This window comes from Xyrauchen texanus, chromosome 26 (genome assembly GCF_025860055.1).
Source record: "Xyrauchen texanus isolate HMW12.3.18 chromosome 26, RBS_HiC_50CHRs, whole genome shotgun sequence".
NCBI lineage: Eukaryota > Metazoa > Chordata > Actinopteri > Cypriniformes > Catostomidae > Xyrauchen > Xyrauchen texanus.
The window spans coordinates 5,636,812-5,650,568 of NC_068301.1; the positions used below are offsets into that span (position 1 = coordinate 5,636,812).

Below are 13,757 nucleotides of genomic sequence, written 5' to 3' on the forward strand. Positions count from 1 at the left end.
GAAGAGGCTGGCTAATAGTAACAATGTCATTTGCGTAGTACGATTATTTGATATATAATTCTTAAAGTGACAGTTCACCCAAAAAGGAAAATTCTGACATGCCAGGAAGGGAATCAATGATGTTAAACCTGGAACAACCCATCTAAATGTGGCCTTCTTAAAAATGAACACAAGCATGAATGAGATTTGATAGCTTTGGCAGAAGGCATGATTTTCAGGTTAAATTTCAGCCTTTTCCTAAAACAAACCTATCATAAAGTTTCAGAAGACTTGGGATACAGCACATAAATTGATTGCTTTTATAATACTCCTTTTATAATTCTTTTTTTGTCCTTTGGATCTTAACAGCACCCGTCCCTAATCACTTACATTGCATGGACAAGAGCAGCGCAAACATTCTGCATAACACCTTTTTTTTTCAACAGATGAAACAAAGTCATAAAGATTTGGAAAAACACGAGGGTGAGTACATGATGACAGAATTACAATGTTTGGATGAACTATTCCTTTAATGTTACAGTAACAGAAACAGCCTGTTTATTTCTAAGGGTCAGAGAGAGGGAGGAAAATGGAAAACTAAACTAAGCCTTTATTGATGCAAGAAACCTTTACATCTATCAGGGGACTTCAGGGAAAAAATAAAATGCCAAAGTGTAGAACATGACCCTTTTAAATAGAAGAAAATGTGCCTCTGTTGATCAGTGGAATAATTAATCTGTTTTTTTGTCAATAACCTCCCCAAAAACCTCTCTGATAATATCTTTCTTTCAATCTCTCTGTCCCTTTGTCTCTCGTGTTCTTTTTCTCTCTCTTACAGGACGCTGAGGTCAGCATTTCTTTATGACACTGTATCCCTCTCTCCAGGTGAGGGAGGGGGGGGGGATAGTTCCATCAGCAACTATCGATCGGTTCAATCAGCAGAGTAGCTTGCAGAGACCTAGCTAAGATCATTCAGTGCACTTCTCAATGGTGACAGCACAGACAATGAGTCTACAGGACAAAAACCCCTCTGTGTTAATCAGTTACTTCCTTGTATACTCTGATTTACCGCTCAGAGGAATAGATAAGGGTTAAGAGTACGGAAGAAAGAAAGACAGAAAAAGAAAGCAAATGAAAAATAAACAAATGAGCAAACAAACAAAAACAACAGAAAATGAACCAATGAATGAAAGAATGAACGGAAGAAAACAAACCAACAAAATAAATAGCAAACCAATTAAGTAATTAACATAAGACAGAACAAACATGTAAATAAAAAGAACAAACAACAATTAATTAAACAGAAGAAAGAAACAAAAAGTAAAGAAGTAGAAAATAATCAAACAAGAAAAGAAAGAGAAAGAACAAATAAATGTCAAAATAAACTGATTTAAATTAATTGACCAAAAAAGGAATGAAAGAAACAAATCAACGAATGAATGAAAGAAAACAAACCAACAAAAATAAGCAAAGCAATGAAAAAATATACATTTACCAGACACTTTTATCCAAAGGGACTTACAGTGCACTTATTACAGGGACAATCCCACCGGAGCAACCTGGAGTTAAGTGCCTTGCTCAAGGACACAATGGTGGCATCTTGGTGGTGCTGGGGCTTGAACCCCCAACCTTCTGGTCAGTAACCCTGAGCCTCAACCACTGAGCCACCACTGCCCCATACAAAAAAAGAACAAACAAATAAACACAAAAATTAAAGAAAATAATGCTGAGGAAAATAAATGAAAGAAAAAAAGCGAACAAACAAAAATAAATAATAGATAAAAAAACCTACAACTGAAATAATCCCATGAAAGAAAACAATCCAACAAAATAAATAAGCATGAAGAAACTAAAATAAAAACAAAAGAACAAACAAAAAAATTAACAACCGAAAGAAAGAACAGACCCACGAAAGAAGACAACAAACTTAAAAAATTACTGAGCAACTAAACAAAATGAACATAAAAAAGATCCAATGAATTATATAAAGAATAAAAGAAAATAAACAAAACAAAAAATAACAATCACACAAACAATAGAATGAACAAACAAACAAATGCACATCTGAAAAAAGGAATGAATGAACAAGTACAACATTTACAAATGAAATAATGGAAATAAAAGAAAGAACGATTACCTTTTCTTTGTCTCTCATTGATCCCTTGCCGAGGATGGACATCTTGGTCAGTGTGTCCTCCTGTAGTCTCTTTAATGAGTTCCCTCGAGGGCCCAGGAGTTTACCCACAAAATTAAACTATTCAAGAGAAAAACAGAGAGAATACTTTTTAGTGCTGTCTTATTACTATTTATTTAAACACATAAATTATGCAAAACTGCTATACTTAATATTTTCTCTTTATAAGTAGGTAAACATTTAAAAAAGCCACGCAGTTAATATTTAAGATGTTTTTCTTGTCCTCAACAGCATTATTGTTTTGCTTTAATTCTCACTTATTCCTTTCAAAATATAAGCAACAGACACTCTTTTTGTTCAAAATTAGAATTAAATTGAAAAAATACATTAGTAGTTTTATCTCCTGATAGTCTATATGGAGGACTGCCTACGATCCGTCCGGGGAGGTGCGGCTGTCGTCCATTAGAGGGTGAAGGAGTGGCCGAGGACCAAGCTACGGCGTATCGAAGAACCGGCGAGTAAGTGTTTTTTTTCTTTCTCTCTTCCACTGCCGCTCTGTGTTGGCCTTTCCTCTCTCTTTTTTAAATGTTGTTATTTGGCATGATCGATGTTACGATTGTTTTACTTGTTTCCCTCCCCTTGTCCCCACCCTCATCCAAGTTGATGGGGATGACCTGCCGGCAGATGGGGCGGAAGCCACGCCCCTCCCCAGGGAAAGAGGGGGGTGGGGGGTGTACGTCATGCCGGGACATGAGAGAACGAGGGAGGAATGTGGCAGGGTGGAGGGCGGGGCCGGGTCGTGATTCCGCACACCCGGCCCCTAATCAGGCTAATCAAGCATCAGGGAGGGATAAAGGCCGACTGGAGACTGCAGTGGGACAGAGAGAGAGATTTACAGACAGCTGTCTGACACCTTTGTGTGTTTGTCTTTTTGTTTAAATTTCTTATTAAAATATTATTTATATTTGTCAAGCCGGTTCTCGCCTCCTCCTTTTCATTAATCCCTTTACAGATACAAAAATCCAAAGTTCCTCTTGAAGGGACTACATCTCTAAAACAACAGGAATGAGGGCAAATATGAAAAGATGACTTTACTGAATCACATAACTACGGACTCTATTTTATTGAGTGCGCAAAGCGCAATATGCTACGACCGTGCACAACGTCTTATCCAATGTTTGGCGAGAGCGCTAATTCTAAGTGCAATTTTCGGGCCAATGCAAATGGCTTGGGTGGGAGTGTTTGCGCTACTGTAGGTGCTGGCGCGCAAACTGTGGGTGTATTGTATGTAAATTAAATGGTGCAAACCGCAATTTGCTATTTTCCTAAGAATTTGGTCATTGCGTTAAGATGTTTCAATACCATCTCTTTGGTATTGAAATGAAAAATTATGAGATTTGTAGAGGTTATGGTTTATTTTTTTAATAATTATATATTTTTTTTATTATTATGTTTATATGTATTATTATTCTTGTATATTTGCAATTATATTTATTATTTAATTTTGACTAGTCATTTTCCACCAGTTAAACTTGGAATGGTAAAATGCTTGGATTTAAATAAAAAAATTTTTTTACCAATTCGTTATTTTTATTATATTTTCATTTTATTTAAAGTGCAATTTAACTAGGGGGCCTGGGTAGCTCAGCAAGTAAAGCTGCTGAATGCCACACCTGGAGTTACAATTTGTAGTGGAGTGACTCCAGTCAGGGTTCCTAAGCAATCAGTTGGCCCGGTTGCTAGGGTGGGTAGAGTCACGTTGGGTTATCCTCCTCGTGGTCATTATAATGTGGTTTTCGTTCTCGGTGGGGCACGTGGTGAGTTGTGCATGGATGCCACGGAGAACAGCATGAAGCCTCCATACGCACTAGGTCTCCGCAGTAACGCACTCAACAAGCCAATTGGTAAGATGCGCAGATGGACATAGAGTCAACTGAGAATCATCCTCAGCCACTACTAAGTCACAAGAATGAGACAAGAATCTAATTTTCCATTTGAATAAAAGGAGTGCATCATGTCATAGAAATATGCCTGACATTCATCAAGGATGCAGTTAATGGACAGAAGAATTTGATTTACAATTCATTCATTGCATCCAGTGCATTTACACTACTAACTTCTTATTAATGTGCTGTCTTTGTTTAAATTGTTGGTGCTTGAGGGAATGGACAATATAATAGGATGCAGATGTTAAATAACTGGAGAAGTACCTCAGAATGAAATGGCACTTGGTCACACCTCTCGCACATTGCATGGATGATTTCACCAAGCTCACTTGCGCCTAGACTTAACGCATGCTTGTACGAAAATACCAAAAATGGCCATGTCCATTGACTTTGTGCTTTTGAGGCAATGCCATGTGCTTAATTCTTGCACTCTTAAAATAGGACTCTACAAGTTCTAAATTCAGATGGAAACAGGTGGCAATGATCAAAGATACAAGAAAAAGAGAGAGAGAAAGAAAGAAACAGAAAAAGAAAGAAGAATATGGAAAGGAAATGCAATGAAAAACATCATAATGAGGAGATGAGACAGTTCCTCTGCTGTTCTTGTTAAAATCTTTCACCTGTTCCTGCTGTCCAGGCTTGTTAGCGATCTCACCACCGAACCAGGAAGATCAAACCCTGCCATTCATAAAGATCTCTGAGAGCTTGAGACACAATTCCAACCTTCACAGCAGAGGTGACACTCTCTGAAACTTTCTCAACCTCAAAAGCGACATTGTAGAACAAAGCGGTTTAGGAATCTAATGGTGAACGTAAAAATGATAATTCAAGGATTCTTGGGCAGCGGAGTTTGAGCTATATTACAATTTGCATACTTCCACTACACTAAAAGTATGTATTTCTCTGGTGATGGAAAATAACATACTTTTGAGGACTGGAACATTCTATCATAAAATTGGGACTTTGCAGAGAGGTCACAACCTATGCATGGACACATAGGCTTTCTTACATTACTGAAGCTCTGTTGACAGCTTCATTAGGAAATATCTTTAGTATGCTACAGTACTAATCTGCATACTTTCATCAGAAACATGGGATTATGTACAGTGAGGAAAATAAGTATTTGAACACCCTGCTATTTTGCAAGTTCTCCCACTTGGAAATCATGGAGGGGTCTGAAATTGTCATCGTAGGTGCATGTCCACTGTGAGAGACATAATCTAAAAAACTAAATCCAGAAATCACAATGTATGATTTTTTAACTATTTATTTGTATGATACAGCTGCAAATAAGTATTTGAACACCTGAGAAAATCAATGTTAATATTTGGTACAGTAGCCTTTGTTTGCAATTACAGAGGTCAAATGTTTCCTGTAGTTTTTCACCAGGTTTGCACACACTGCAGGAGGGATTTTGGCCCACTCCTCCACACAGATCTTCTCTAGATCAGTCAGGTTTCTGGGCTGTCGCTGAGAAACACGGAGTTTGAGCTCCCTCCAAAGATTCTCTATTGGGTTTAGATCTGGAGACTGGCTAGGCCACGCCAGAACCTTGATATGCTTCTTACAGAGCCACTCCTTGGTTATCCTGGCTGTGTGCTTCGGGTCATTGTCATGTTGGAAGACCCAGCCTCGACCCATCTTCAATGCTCTAACTGAGGGAAGGAGATTGTTCCCCAAAATCTCGCAATACATGGCCCCGGTCATCCTCTCCTTAATACAGTGCAGTCGCCCTGTCCCATGTGCAGAAAAACACCCCCAAAGCATGATGCTACCACCCCCATGCTTCACAGTAGGGATGGTGTTCTTGGGATGGTACTCATCATTTTTCTTCCTCCAAACACGGTTAGTGGAATTATGACCAAAAAGTTCTATTTTGGTCTCATCTGACCACATGACTTTCACCCATGACTCCTCTGGATCATCCAAATGGTCATTGGCAAACTTAAGACGGGCCTTGACATGTGCTGGTTTAAGCAGGGGAACCTTCCGTGCCATGCATGATTTCAAACCATGACGTCTTAGTGTATTACCAACAGTAACCTTGGAAACGGTGGTCCCAGCTCTTTTCAGGTCATTGACCAGCTCCTCCCGTGTAGTTCTGGGCTGATTTCTCACCTTTCTTAGGATCATTGAGACCCCACGAGGTGAGATCTTGCATCTAGCCCCAGTCTGAGGGAGATTGACAGTCATGTTTAGCTTCTTCCATTTTCTAATGATTGCTCCAACAGTGGACCTTTTTTCACCAAGCTGCTTGGCAATTTCCCCGTAGCCCTTTCCAGCCTTGTGGAGGTGTACAATTTTGTCTCTAGTGTCTTTGGACAGCTCTTTGGTCTTGGCCATGTTAGTAGTTGGATTCTTACTGATTGTATGGGGTGGACAGGTGTCTTTATGCAGCTAACGACCTCAAACAGGTGCATCTAATTTAGGATAATAAATGGAGTCGAGGTGGACATTTTAAAGGCAGACTAACAGGTCTTTGAGGGTCAGAATTCTAGCTGATAGACAGGTGTTCAAATACTTATTTGCAGCTGTATCATACAAATAAATAGTTAAAAAATCATACATTGTGATTTCTGGATTTTTTTTTTTAGATTATGTCTCTCACAGTGGACATGCACCTACAATGACAATTTCAGACCCCTCCATGATTTCCAAGTGGGAGAACTTGCAAAATAGCAGGGTGTTCAAATACTTATTTTCCTCACTGTATGTACTGTAACCAACATTACGTATGACGCATTTCTGTTTTCTACCCCCATTTAGAGCCATTGTGAGTCCTGGCGATGTGATTGTCAATGCACACACATGGGTCCTTGATCTCATGGAAAGTGCTTTAAGAGCGTCATTTGCTCTGCTGCCATTGATGCCATTAGCCGTTTGTTTAGTTGCTTTCATTAGATGGCTGTTATTTACCGAGAGTGTTTTTGGCTGTTCTTTAAAGGATTATTCTGATGATATTAAGGCCTGTAAATGACAGCGTGGGCCTTAATCTGGACATTAAACACAACACCAAGCTGTGTGTGGATTTACGGAAAGCTCTAAAGCTTTCAAACGCACCGCAGCACACAGACACACACATTAAAGATCACACACTTCACTCCCCGTACGCATACACATATTGTATAGAGATGCTGGAATCGACAAGCTATGTGTTGTGTGTTTGCCTATGTGAGAATATGGCTAGCTTATAAAATTTATATTAATACGTTTACATTCTCCACACTTTTGACGGGATGGAAGAAATGTGGTTGACTGAAAATGTAAATATGTGAATATGGTGCCATGCAAAACGCACTGCCGTAATGCTAGGGTGTTGTGTGCATTGCTATGTGTTTGCTGAGATGTTCTAATTGTTTTTAGCACATTACTAAGTAGCTGCTAGGATGTTGTGGGAGGTTGCTATGGTGCAAGGTGGTTCCTTACTTTTCAAAGTAAAAAAAGACAACCCTAAAGTCTCTTTGAGCACTTTTACATGCACACCAATACGCTGATAACTTCGGGTACTTTTATGTCCAAGGGGTTGATTTAAATTAAATCAAACAGATTTTTCATTTTGTTATACGTCTCATTAAAACTCAACTGGAAACTTTTCACTTGGCCTTCATCATTAATTATTTTAAATTTTTTATGCCGTTATATGCATATATTGTACTGTTTTAACCCTGTCCCAGACCCAGAATTTCATTATTAAACTCTAAAATTCAATTTTAAAAACACTCATAAGTACATTATAATAAACTATGATAATCTAATCAAAATGTAAAATAAACAAACTATTTTAATATTTATTGTGTTAAAATGATTTCTATACGTTTTCCAAAAATTGTACCACTGTTTTGCCATTATTTCTACCACACCAACCAATTTTGCGTTAGTGTTCTTATTAACTAAATCAACAAAAGAGTCAGTAAAGAGCATGCTTGAGGTGAAACATGAGACATATCACTTGTGAGAAAAATATTCTTATTGGGTGTCACTATCAAAAAAGCAGTAATTTTGCCAATTTATGCAAAAAATTTGAAAATGTCACGTAGTTGTGTATTTAGGGTACAAATTTTTTTTAATTAAATATACATTTATTAATAAAGTCTTTTAGCTTAGAGAAATAATAGCACAAATCTCCTTTGAGGAATCATAGGGAGGATGATATCCATAGCAGGACCTGTTTGTTTGCATCTCATTATTAAATATGAGCATTAATAAGAGTGATGTTTGTCTTAGCGTGCTCCAGTTAGGATTAGTTTTCAAAAAAGGTCTCCCAATAGCTTCTTGAAAATCTTACTGTCTCCAGACAAATACCCGTATGGGGGAGATTTAATCATGGTTATAATAATGGTAATCTGATTTAAAAAAAGTGTGTGTGTATATATATATATATATATATATATATAACAAAAAAATGGATGGGGAAACTAGCTACCGGGCAAAAATGTTATATCGCATCATGACATTGATAATTAATAAATGTTAATTTCAGATTACATCAGGTAATGAGGGCAATTTAGAGATAATTTAGAAGATAATGCATCTTGATGCTAATGCTAAGCCAAATTCATTTTTCTAACAAACACTTTTAAAAAGATCTAAGAGATATGTTTTTTATTAAGCATTCGCCCTGACATCTCCATTTTTTGTTTCATGGAAAAAGGAAAGTCATTTGGGTTTGGAACCACATGAGGCTGAGTAAATAATGCCATAATCTTCATTTGTGGGTGATCTATAACTTTAATGAACACACTTAACCTCCTGAGACCCTCACGTGACTCCTGTGTGCATTTTCCATTTCCATTTTTTATTCATAACTAGTAGCACCTCATTAAACAAATTAATAAAAAAAAATCTAGATAAAACAGTTTTCCTAAAAATGTATGTCCACATATATGGAGAGCGGGACTAAGTTGTGAAATTGTAAATAAAACCAAACTATAGAAAGTCAGATGTTTTTCATAAAATTGCTTATTATGATTCCAGGAGTGTACAGGGCTGGACTGTTAATCCGGCATACCGGGCATTTTCCTGGTGGGCCATCACTTTTTGGGGCCGATCAGGGGCGGAGTGGCCATCGGGAGAACCAAGTGGGCTGGCAGATCTGTGGCGAAATGTTCAGAAATATGCTGCGATAAGCCGCCGCCGTGATATGCAGAAAGGACCAAAAAAGGGCGGCGCGATATGCAGAAAATGACAGCGAACAGCGCTCCCTTAAAAAATAAGATACAACAGATAAATAAAAAGAGAAATATACAATAGTGCATTAATGTTGTTCAAATATTTTATATACAGATACAGTTATGTGCAGGTGATGTCATGTATTGAAGAAGAGGTAGGCTATGTTTACAAATATAAATGAAATATAGATATTAGCAGGAATGGATGGATTGAATATTGCACATGGTTGTGTTGACAAAAAAGAAAGTATTTGGGGGCAGTTTTAACTGTTCATGAGATGAATAGCCTGAGGGAAAAAACTGTTCCTGTGCCTGGCTGTTCTGGTGCTCAACGCTTTGTAGCGCCACCCAGTTCAAAAAGGTAGTGGGCTGGGTGTATGGGGTCAAAAGTGATTTTTCCAGCCTTTTCGTTAATCTGGATGTGTACAGTTCTAGCAGGGTGGGTAGCGGAGTGCCAATAATCCTCTCAGCAGTCCGAACTATCCTTTGAAGTCTTTTGATGTCTGACTGGGTAGCTGAACTTGACCAGACAGATATAGAAGTTCAGAGTTCAGACTCAATGACTGCTGAGTAGAACTGGATCAGCAGCGCCTGTGGCAGGTTGAACTTCCTGTCAAGTGGTGAAGGAAGTACAACCTCTGCTGGGCCTTTTCAAAATTTAGTCTATGTGGGTCTCTCACTTCAGGTCCTGTGAGATGGTAGAGCACGTTTAGAATGGTAAGCGGGTCAATGTTGGGGTGTTCCTCCTGAAGTCCGCAAACATCTCCACTGTTTTAATCATGTTCAACTCCAGGTTGTTTTGATTGTTTTGGCCAGCTGTTCAACCTCCTTTCTGAAAGCAGATTCTTTGTCATCTTGGATGAGGCCGATGACTGTAGTGTCGTCTGCAAACTTCAGGAGCTTAACAGAAGGGTCATTGGCGTGCAGATGTTTGTGTAGAGGGAGACGAGTAATGGGGAGAGCACACATCCCTGGGGGGCAGCAGTACTGATTGTACATGTGCTGGAGAATGAATTTCCCCATTCTCAATAGCTGCTTCCTGTCTGTCAGAAAGCTGGTGATCCACTGACAGCAGGGCTGGTCTGGTAAGATAAATGGGCCCGGGATTTTACATGGCAACTGGCCCAAAACTTGTTGAGCGGGGTGGGGTGGGGGGGTGAAGGGGTATGTAGGTGTCGCTGTCCTTTTCTGCATATCTCGGTGCCGTTTTGTTGTCCGTTATGCATAATGTGGTGGCTCATTTTAGCTTATTGCGGCCCATTCAGCACATTTTGAGACCAACCCACCGGTCCGCTCGGTTCTCCCGATGGCCAGTCCGCCCGTAATTGGCCCCAAAGTGCGTCGGCCCACCGGAAAAAGCCCAGTACGCCAGATTACCAGTCCAGCCCTGACTGACAGATAGAGGTCACTAAAGGTGAGTATTTTAACTTTTATTGATTGGCATTCACTTCCATTGTAAGTGTCTCACTGTAACCCAGATTTTTGCCTTTTTTAAAGAAAAGGAGAAAAGAGTCGAAGTAATTTTTGTGGTAATTAACTATGTGCAAAAAAAAGTCTGTCGATTGAGCTTAACTTGTATTAAACCTGGAATATTCATTTTTGATATTGAGTCACACATGAGAGTTACGAAAGCTTTTGTTGACTATTTTGTCATCACCCGAAACCCAAATGCAGTCTTACCAACCAGTCACCGTGTTCCTTGCAAGATGAAATTATCAACTGCAGGACAAGACTAAGAAAGTGTCCATATCTTTTAAAGTTGTACCCCATAAATTAGCCTAGAGGTGACGTTGGAGACGTCTGGGAGTATAACTATTCCAATCGGATTCATCACACTCACCCTTCAAGCTCTCTCTGCATCCACCTGTCAGCCTGGACAAATTGAATTTGTCTTCCTCCAGTAGCTCTGTGTAGCTCTAAACAGCGCATTAGTGTCTGCAGTCATCAGAGCTGTCAAAGGCAATCTGTTTAGTGTGACGTGGAGCGACGTGAAGAGCCGCGCCGTGTGACATTACAGCGCCATTCCTGCTCCGCCGCTGATAATTGCTTTATTTGAAGTGGCCGATCATTACAGCCGCAACGCCGAAGGCTTGTGAACCCTGACATTGATTTTAGCTCTGAGATGAAATTTCATTTACAAGAACTGACATCGGAATCTTTATTCTCTTCTCAACCATCATCCTAAAGTGAATCGCTATGACAAACCTGATGTATCAGCAGTAACTGTCCCTCATTGCTGTTTAAAGCTTGAGGACTTGGAAAACTTCCCTGGGAGAATCTTCTTTAGTGTAACGATATTACTTCTACAATCTAGAATTATTTCACATCTCTTGTTGTAGCAGTTGCTCAGTGGATAGCATATATGCTCTACATACATTGAACTAGGAAACAAACGAGTTCTGCTATGAGTAAGCCCTAAAATTGTATAAAAAATAAATAAAAATAATACTTCCTATTTGTGTTTAAATATACTGTATATTGTATTTTTACAATATCTCTAATTTTCTTTTTTGTTAATATCTTGTTAGTAATCTTTGTTAAGGTAAGCATCACTACTTTACTCGTCATATTTCTTACTAAGTTAGGAATATAACTTATGCGCAAAATCGGACTATTGCAAAAACAATTGCAGAATAAAACATTGTTTACATCCCATGATTTTAAGAGAAAACAATTGTCACTTTTTGGGAAATTGCCGTGAAGTAGAAATGAAAATGGAAGTTGAATCCACTGTGGCTCTTTTATTAAATGTCATTAATTACTTGCTTTTTAGTATGCGCAGACAAATTGCTCATGCAGATGAACCTCATGCTTGCTGGCAATCAGCGGGTGATGTCTTATGTCTGGGAGTGAAAGCATGCCAGACCGTTCTGACCGGTAATAGTAGCCAATATAGGTAACAGGCATTGTGTTCGGCACATTAGAATAACCAGAGCAACATTTAAGATGTATTCACATGGTATGCTGAGGCAAAGTCATGCGATTAATCGCATAATTTTCCATAGTTAATCTTGATTAATCGCAGATTATAAACATGCTGGATTTTTACTCTAAATATATTCTTTCACTGTCAAAATGCATTTATTTCCTTCTTAGGAAAGAAAACAAAACATTATGTAACAATATAATGCTTTATTAATGTTTTCCAAACAAAGCTTTCCACAATATAAAGATAGAAATGTACTAAAATAGCACCAGTTCAAGTAACATTAAACGTTTCTCAGTCTAATTTGGGAGGTGAACTAATTGAAAGAACTGGTCCCAATATAGGTTGCAAATTCATTGCACTCATCCTACACTATATTAATCAGCTGGCAGACTGTGGCTACACGCTTTGTTACAGCAATCATGAAGGTGCGTTCATGATTCACGTTAGGACGTCAGAGCCATCGTCAATGTGCACTTCAAACTCCACATGAAAAGCGCATGAAAACCTTCCAAATCTGTTTGGGAGAAAAACTCGCCTTTAGCAGTACACAGTGGACATTTCACATTGTAACTGCTGCAATACATGTAACGAAGCATGTCATATTATTTGGCAAAAATGTCTCTATAGTCATGTACTTTTCATAATCAGGCTGTCATTATCATCTTATCATTTATCCTAAAAACTAAATAGTTTTTCTTTAGATTATTTTCCACATCATCCATGTGAGCACCGCAGCACCCAAAAAGTGTTGCATGCTACTGCTGCATAACAACTTGCATTCTGTTTTGAAGATTGCAACCTTTTATCCTGTATTAAATCAGATGGCTTACCACAAGACAATTATATTCTCAACACTGTCGCATGGAAATGCATTCTAAAACTAAATCATTCAACTCAATGGACTGTGATAAATTTCATACTGAATAGATAATAATATCATTATAAGGTCTGACCATATTGGAACCACAGCAATTGCAATCATGTTCTATGATCCACAAAGATCTGGGGTCTGCTTTGACGGTGACAGCATCAAAAGTTTAACTGGAAATATGTGTGACACCAGATGCCACAAGAAAAGTGTGTTTTCAAAAGTATTAGTATTGAAATTATTTAGTTTATTTATTTTCTTTAGTTTTGAGTTTTGTCATTTTTGGACAGGATAGAGGTCTGGTACATTAAAGTTAGTGTCCAAACATGTGACCCGATCTGACCCAACCCAACCAACAGTATTGAAATTAGACTGACCCAACCCATACATGAAGTGGCTTATTATTTTCCTCTCTGAATGAGGAGAGCAGGATGCACAGGCTTAACCTGTTGATACGCAATCCCCCTGCACGCGGTAGTGACGTCACTCTGCTTACATTTAATATATAATTTACCGTCTATAAATGTAATTTATGTTAACAAATGATGCATCTTTTCAAAGCTCTAAGGGTTCAACATTGATATCCAATCTCTGTTTTATGATAGCAATGCTACACAAACAGCAATTTAGTTATTTGTGCCAGGAGTACAAATGAAAACATCCAATATCAAAGCGGGACTTCATAAATTCTTTTATGAAATCGCGATCAGATGAATCCAGTTCGCCACACTTG

At 38.5% G+C, this 13,757-nt stretch overlaps 1 protein-coding gene across 2 annotated transcripts in view; it reads right to left on the reverse strand.

The window, feature by feature from the left end:
• LOC127620093 (KH domain-containing, RNA-binding, signal transduction-associated protein 3-like) overlaps positions 1 to 13,757 on the reverse strand; it is a 169,561-nt gene that overhangs the window by 71,997 nt on the left and 83,807 nt on the right. For both annotated transcript variants that reach the window (XR_007967667.1, XM_052093191.1), the window contains exon 3: positions 2,117 to 2,233. Coding sequence is in view for 1 of the 2 variants with exons in the window: in XM_052093191.1 (XP_051949151.1) it covers positions 2,117 to 2,233 (117 nt within the window). In the remaining variant the exon portion in view is untranslated. The remainder of the gene's footprint in view (positions 1 to 2,116; positions 2,234 to 13,757) is intronic.